The following is an 8423-nucleotide window of genomic DNA, read 5'->3' as shown; positions in this document are numbered from 1 at the left end:
GTATGAAAACTCAGTGTGTGAGAGCGCTATCGTTGCGTTACCGTTGTTTTAAGTTCCTTTAACGATCCAAGCGTTCCGTTACCGATGGGTTGAGGTTCCATTACCGTTCATTCTGATCGGGAGGGGAACGGCTAAAAATTTGAACATGCAGCCCAAACTCAGCCGTCCCTACTGACCCTACCGTTCAAAGCAGTTCCGTTAACGATCAGTTACGTTCATTGCGGTTCTGTCCCGATCCCCCCCCCCCCCCCCCGTGCCCGCACCGTTCCCTGGTCGGAACGGGAACGGGACCTAGAACGGTTGTGTGGAAAGGGGGTATAAGACTCAACCACTTGCCTTATGGTGGAGACAGCTGGAAGATCTCTGGATATAATTGAAGAGGAGTAGTCTTCCTTTTAGAAAATGTGTACTCTGCCTTGCAGATTTCCAATTTGTGCTGTCGGGGCTGGGTAAAGGGCCCGGAGTGGAGGGTAAGGGGGGTGGGGGTGGGTAAGCGAGGGGTACGAGAGACGAAAGAGAAAACTGGACAGGGAAAAGTCACTGCCTGAAGTATTCAATAAAGCCATGTCACACACACACACACACACACAAAATCACCACATATGCAGGTTTTCGATTCATATTTTTGCACAGTATATGCACAAGCCTGTATGTTCGTGGCTGCTTTCATGGGGTGCCTGTATGCTCAGGAATTTGAGGATTTCTTTTATTTCTCTTTTTTTGACACCGTTGATTTAACGTCATTTTTACAGGACATTTTTTTTCTTTCAGTTATAAGTTGTAGTAGTTTGACCTTATTGATGGCCGCAGGAGCGGTCATCTATTGGAATGCATTCAGAGAGGTGACATGTCTCGTTTTTTAGGACAAGTAGAGCTCGTTCAGCAGTAGCAAAGACTCACTCAGTCCCTCAGTGTGCCTGAGTGTGTGTGATGAGGGGGGGGGGGCTCTCCCATGACCGGCCACCTGCAATGTACGGACAGGTTTGCACTGGCCCATGTGTGTACGTCCGTTGATGAGAGGGACTGCTGTAACAGCAAAACCACTTGACTATATTCACAACAGGGACCTATCACTCTTCTTTGCATGTTTTTATGCCTACGGATTTTGAAGTACTCTGCAACACATGTAACCCAAATTCAACATGTGCCCGTACAATACCGCTTCTTTTATGAAAACATTGCTTCGGCTATGTTGATTTTAATCAACCAATTTTCTTATTTTACTTTAGACTCGAATGGCAGCCATCCACGAAGACCGGAGAAATCACGTGATCCGTCAGTGCAAAGCAAGGGCAGACCACTATTACCCTCGGACAATTCAGGAGGTACGGTACGCTAAACACGGCAGTACTTTTTGTGTGAAACTTGGTGTGAGCAGATTGTCAACTTAAAGGTACCTTGGACTTCCGTCCGTCTGTTCTAAGATGAGAAGGTTATTCTAATTCCACTTGAAAAAACTTTTGACTGTGGTAGAATAATGTGCCGCTAAAATGCGCGATAGATTAAAAACATAGAAACACACACACACACACACACACACACACGCACGCACGCACGCACGCACGCACGCACGCATGCACGCACACACACACACACACACACACACACACACACACACACTCGCTCACTCACTCGATGTGATACCTTTTTCTTTTGGAAAACTTGCACATATCGGAGCTTGCCTCGCCCAGGTTTTATGCGGCGCAACTCTCCCACAGCGCTCATAAAGATCGACAGAGTTAATTCCCAACATTGGTTTTATTCTACGGAACTCGGATCGTATCAGCTGATGCATCAAATTGATGCATCCAAAACCAAGATTTGATGCATCATTTTCACAATTTGATGCACCATTTTCACAATTTGATGCATCATTTTCAAAAAGGATGCATCATTTTCAAAAACTGATGCATCCGATACGAAAATGATGCTTCCTTTTAGAAAATGATGCATCATTTTGATGCATCACTTTCGGTTTTGTATGCATGCGAAAGATCATTCATTTCCGGTTTTTCCGTAAGAAATGTCTGAGCACGGAAAAACTTGAAATGACATTTTTGACGAATATAAACAGATTGGTTAGATAAAACAAAAATAAACGTACAACATACCATTAAAATAGGGAACAAGTCAAAGTCATGGCATTATGCATTTTAAGGCATTTTTTGTTTTGTTTGTGGTTTGTTTTCTGTGCACACGAAGTTTTGACGCCCTTGACCTTCGATGCATCAGTTGATAGAAATAGTTCGTTTCGCTTCGTATTCCGGTTCAAATTTTGCTTTTTGCTCGGCACTGTCCGGGAAAACCCGAAAATTCTGATGCATCCAAACGATGCATCAAATTGTGAAAATGATGCATCAAATTCTTGGTTTTGGATGCATCAATTTAATGCATCAGTTGATACGATCCGCGTTCCGTATTATTCAAGTCCAGTGTTCCAAATTCGAAAAACTTTTTCGAGTTATTAAATTTTGTAAAGGGCGAGAAACATGTCAGTCTCTAGGTGTTATTTTGCTGTTTATTACGTAAGCCGTTAGATAAGACATAAGGTAAGAAATTAGATAAGCTATAAGATAAGCCATTAGATATATGACATAAGATAAGTTATAAGATTATATAATTAGCCCGTACAATAGAATCTGTGCATGGCAAATAGTCGTATGACTGCTCTTTAAGAAATATATAAACAATTAAAACGGTAAAAAAAAAATAAGCTGACGTACTCCTGACCGCCCACTACACACACACACACACACTCGCACGCACGCAAACGCGCAAGGACTCACGCAGGCACGCACACACACACAAACACCCACATAGACACAGACACACACACACACACACATACACACACATACATACCACCACCCCCCACACACACATACTTACATAGACACACACACACACACACACACGGACATACCACACACACACACGGACATACCACACACACACACACACATACCACACACACACACACGGACATACCACACACACACACACACACACACACAACTCCCTCCCTCCTTACCTCCCTCGTTTACACATGATTAACATATCCTTGTGGTTGCCCGGACGTTCTGCCCCGCCCCCTCCCCCTCTCGCCCCCCTCTACTTGATTCTCTCCTCTGTGGATTCTTCTGTTTTTATTTAGTTCCCCATCCCCATTCCTACAATTTGTTCTAATGGTCTATATTTGTCATGTCCACCATTATGAAAATGTGTGTAATTTAGTATTGGTTTGGTCACTTAATATATAGCATTTGCTTGATGAGTGCGTGTCCTAGTTGTATACATATTTTCAATTGTTTCATGTGATAAATTTTCAATAAAATCTTGTTTAAACCAACATGTCACATGTAACCATTCCCATCACGGCCTCTCGTTCACTCCTCCAGCATTCCGAATTGCTCATCCACGAGAAGAAGCACGAGCTGGTATACTGCTACATCCCCAAGAACGGCTGCAGCTTCTGGAAGCGCGTCATGTCTATCCTTGGCGGGGAACACAGCGGTTCCTCTGTCTTCAACCTCTCCAGCACTGCCATCCACGGCCAAAGCGGCCGTTCCTACGATGGCCTGGAGGGCAAGAGCTTCCTGCAGAAATACCACTATCTCCAGTCCTCCAATAAGTTCATGTTCGCCCGAGACCCCTACGAGCGTCTCTTCTCGGGTTACATCGACAAGGTCCTCGCTCCCTGTGCTATGGCTGGCTTAGGGGATATCATCGCGAAAGTTCCACACGATTCTATGCCGGAGGATTCCGAAAACAGCCGAGGGCCTACGAGGCGCGAAATGACACGACGAACGGCGTCCGAAAGAAAAATCTACCGAAGGAGACGCCGAGAAGCGTTCAGAAAACAACGAACAGTGCCGAGCGAGGAAGAGGCCGAGGAAGAGGCCGAGGAAGAGGCCGAGGATTCGTGTGAAATCGCTAGTTTCAGTGGCTTTTTGGACTACGTGACGAACACCAAAGGCGTAAATGTTGACTGCCACTTCAGTAAGCAGTACGACCAATGTTTTCCTTGTCTAATCGACTACGACTTCATCGGCAAAATGGAAACTTTTCGCGATGATGCCAACTTCATACTGCAATCCGCTGGCATCGACCCTGCCGTGATCTTTGGGCCAGAGGAGAAATTTGAAGAGAACAGCGACGTGAACATCATAAAAGACGTGGCTCGTCGCTCTTTCTCTCGCTGTCGTGGGACAATGTCAGGCTACTGTCAGATGCGACGTACCTGGGTCACGTTTCAGGTGAGTACGGTGAAGTAACGGACAGACAGACAGAACGACAGACAAGCACACACGCACGCACGCACGCACACACTCACGCACGCGCACACACACACACACACACACACACACACACACACACACACACACACACGGACACACACACACACACGGACGCCGCACACACACACCGGCGCACGCACGCACGCACACACTGTACACACATAACACACACACACACACACACACACACACACACACACACACACACGTGCACCCCAATCTGCTTACTGATGCGGTCAAGGTTCACCTCACTTCAGTTTGAGCTTGCGCTTATCCTTAGTAAGTTAATTTTGTTTTGACAAATCTTATCAAAGATCCAGGAAATGTGCCTGGCCAGCACAGGTGAACATTTTGTTTACACAAATAAAAATCATCTACCCGAAAAACACAGACTGTCACAGGAGACGGTTAGAATACACAACAGACAATGAGGAGTATTGCTAGCTTGTAAGCATCCTGAACTCAGGTCAAAATGAGTTCGGCTCATTCTCTCCCTGACCGGACGCTACAGTCCTACGCGAATCTATCAAAACAAAAATACAGAGTTATCTCCCATATGGTTTTCGCGAGCACTGATCTAAATTTGAGATCAGTGTTCGCGAGACGAAAATGATTGCAGATTGGCCGACTTCGACAGTGATCTCCGTTCTGTTCTTCACAGTTATGATAAAGACATCGTTCTAAGGTCAAAACAAGTCGAAATTTTGGGACTGCTACCGGAAGGAGACCGTAATAATTATATGGTTTCATCACTGTCAACTGGTTACAGAATGCGCCGAAACCAAACGGTTGATTATCACGTGACACTTTTGCCATATTTAGAGTTGTTTGCACAGTAAACACAGCCGCGAAAAATAGCTCGCTTGAAACTGTCTTACATATCAATTCCTTTGTAATCTAAAAATTACAAAACACCATGATAAAATCATTATCGACGATCGCGAATCTGCTTATATCAATAATGCATTACAACAAGTCGCGTAAGGCGAAATTACTATATTTAGTCAAGCTGTGGAACTCACAGAATGAAACTGAACGCACTGCATTTTTTCACAATGACCGTAGTCCGCAAGGAATAAGATGAAATTGTTTTGAAATCGATTTCGGAAATTTAATTTTGATCATAATTTTTATATTTTTAATTTTCAGAGCTCGTTTTTAATCCGAATAAAACATATTTATATGTTTTTGGAATCAGAAAATGATGAAAAATAAGATGAACGTAAATTTGGATCGTTTTATAAAAAAGAAAATTTTAATTACAAATTTCAGATTTTTAATGACCAAAGTCATTCATTAATTTTTAAGCCTCCAAGCTGAAATGCAATACCAAAGTCCGGCCTTCGTCGAAGATTGCTTTACAAAAATTTCAATCAATTTGATTCAAAAATGAGGGTGTGGGTGCCGCCTCAACTTTTACAAAAAGCCGGATATGACGTCATCAAAGACATTTATCTAAAAAATGAAAAAAACGTCTGGGGATATCATACCCAGGAACTCTCATGTAAAATTTCATAAATATCGGTCCAGTAGTTTACTCTGAATCGCTCTACACACACACACACACACACACACACACACACACACACACACACACACACACACACACACACACACACACACACACACACACACTCACACATACACCACGACCCTCGTCTCGATTCCCCCTCTATGTTAAAACATTTAGTCAAAACTTGACTAAATGTAAAAAGCTCTAAATATGTATAAAAAAAAAAATTTAAAAAAAAATCGGTTTCCTTGCCAGACTAGGAAACTCAAGGCATCTTGTCAGGGAGCCGGAGAATGAGCCGAACTCATTTTGACCTGAGTTCAGGATGGCCTGTAAGATGATCGTGCCGATTTCAACTTGTAATACAGAATACAGAATACAGAATCTTTAATTGCCCAAGGTCGGGAATTTGTGATGATGGGCTTGTGACGCCTGCCCGCATGTAGCCACCAGCACAACCTTATACTAAGGCTCTGGCCCTAGAATACGTTAAAGGATCATATATCAAAGTCGGGCCAAGGTAATGCATATACTAAGCTTCGAAAGAAACTTTATTCGCACAGGTACGCTTCAAAGAAGTTTGATTTGACATTTGACACACTTGACAATTTTGAAAATTGATATCATTAGACAAAATCTCTCTTCAGCCCCGGCTGCAAGAAACCGTTTCTAGTTCGGCTGAGGATCATGAATTGTATTAATTCTCTCCCAAATTAGAAAAGCAAGATTGGAGAACATTTTATGGTTGTATCACAGAAAACTCGGTCTTTCAGTGAATGTTCACAACGAGCATTGCTCTCTAACTCTGTGTTTAAATCATACACCAAACATACTAATTTAATAAGGAAGATTAAAGGGAGATCTATTTCTGATAATGGCAATAACTATGTTATCTTCAACACACGCATACAGGCAAACAAATAAAATCTGTCCCCGAGTTTGGTTTTCTGTAACATAAACTATAGTCAGCGATATTATTGTTTTTTGCGTACGTTCATAGTGCTAGCTAAATGTAGCAAGTCAATATAATCAGTCATGCACATTCTTTTTCTTTTTTTTATCAACGATGTCCTCCTTAACTTATTAAAGTCATTAGAATCCAAAAATCACAGTTATGTTGACCTGATGCACAGTACAGTCGATCATTATTAACTCCTTATTCCATATTATTATTTAATAGTAGTAAGGGTAAGCATGCAGCAGTAAATAATAAGCATGCAGGAGTAAATAATTATCGACCGGTGGTTGGATACAAGCTCCTGTGACCTGATGTGTATGTCTTTAATTCACTAAGATAAAAAAATTAAAAAAAAACACGCCTTTTTCTTTTTTTTCTGATTTCAGGTCCGAGGTTTATTGTCGGCTGACATCGAATTTCCTCTTTCTAAAGAAGAGGCAGACTCCACAAATCTTCAACGGTTTCAAGAACTGGCTATATCAGCGTACAGGCAAGCTGGTGACAGAAGTTTGGTAAAAAAGCAAAGACACCGGGCATTGTTAGAGGCCTATCACACGGTGCCTCGACCTCTGCTGGCAAAGCTTGAGCGGTATGTGTCGGATGACTGTCAACTGTTTGGTTACAACTGTTCCATTGCGTCACGTTTCCACCCGTCTGAAAAACCAAGACCTGTGTTTCATTTAGACAGTTTTTGGAAGTGATGTGTGTGTGTGGGTGTGTGCGTGCATGGGATATTTCTATAATGGACATGTATATGGTGATATGCTAGAGGAAATTTACAAGAAAGCAAAATAGACTGTTAAACCAGTCTAAGAACACGTTATGTTGAAGAAAGGTACTTGCACAAATTGTTTGCGCTGTTGGAACATTATCAGCACTTTATAAGAAACAATTTATATTAACCCCACAAGATCCTCGTTGTCAGATTTAATTACGAACATGTTACCTTTACAACTGATGCTCTTTGAGGGACGGAAAAGCACATCTTTTGCGCTAGAAATGTGAATTGTTATTGACGGTACAGGTCTAACTACAACTAACACAATTATTCCATATTCACGCAGATTATGTAATGAATGAATAAAAACTGAAAAAGGTGTCACCTCAATGTGTGTGTGTGTGTGTGTGTGTGTGTGTGTGTGTGTGTGGGTGTGTGCGTGCATGGGATATTTCTATAATGGACATGTATTATGGTGATATGCCAGGGGAAATTTGCAAGAAAGCAAAATAGACTGTTAAACCAGTCTAAGAACACGTTATGTTGAAGAAAGGTACTTGCACAAATTGTTTGCGCTGTTGCAACATTATCAGCACTTTATAAGAAACAATTTATATTAACCCCACAAGATCCTCGTTGTCAGATTTAATTACGAACATGTTACCTTTACAACTGATGCTCTTTGAGGGACGGAAAAACACATCTTTTGCGCTAGAAATGTGAATTGTTATTGACGGTACAGGTCTAACTACAACTAACGCAATTATTCCATATTCACGCAGATTATGTAATGAATGAATAACAAGAGGCGAAGCCTTCAAGGCTCACGCACGGTAAGAAATCGACAAACAGTAACACAAACTCAATCACTCCGTCACACATACACACACACACACACACACACACACACACACAGTAAGCATAGGTGAAACTGTG

At 42.2% G+C, this 8423-nt stretch overlaps 1 protein-coding gene across 3 annotated transcripts in view; it reads left to right on the top strand.

Annotated features, from left to right (window-relative positions):
- The window catches only part of LOC138975101 (carbohydrate sulfotransferase 11-like), a 55150-nt gene extending 47282 nt beyond the window's left edge, over positions 1 to 7868 (top strand). For all 3 annotated transcript variants that reach the window (XM_070347750.1, XM_070347751.1, XM_070347752.1), the window contains exons 4-6: positions 1230 to 1325; positions 3399 to 4256; positions 7156 to 7868. In XM_070347750.1, the coding sequence (XP_070203851.1) occupies positions 1230 to 1325; positions 3399 to 4256; positions 7156 to 7470 (1269 nt within the window). In that variant the 3' untranslated portion in view covers positions 7471 to 7868. The remainder of the gene's footprint in view (positions 1 to 1229; positions 1326 to 3398; positions 4257 to 7155) is intronic.
- Positions 7869 to 8423: the final 555 nt, after the last annotated feature.

This window comes from Littorina saxatilis, linkage group LG9, assembly GCF_037325665.1.
Source record: "Littorina saxatilis isolate snail1 linkage group LG9, US_GU_Lsax_2.0, whole genome shotgun sequence".
NCBI classification, from domain to species: Eukaryota; Metazoa; Mollusca; class Gastropoda; order Littorinimorpha; family Littorinidae; genus Littorina; species Littorina saxatilis.
Note: the sequence above shows the minus strand (reverse complement) of the source record. Positions and strands in the feature narration are given on the sequence as shown.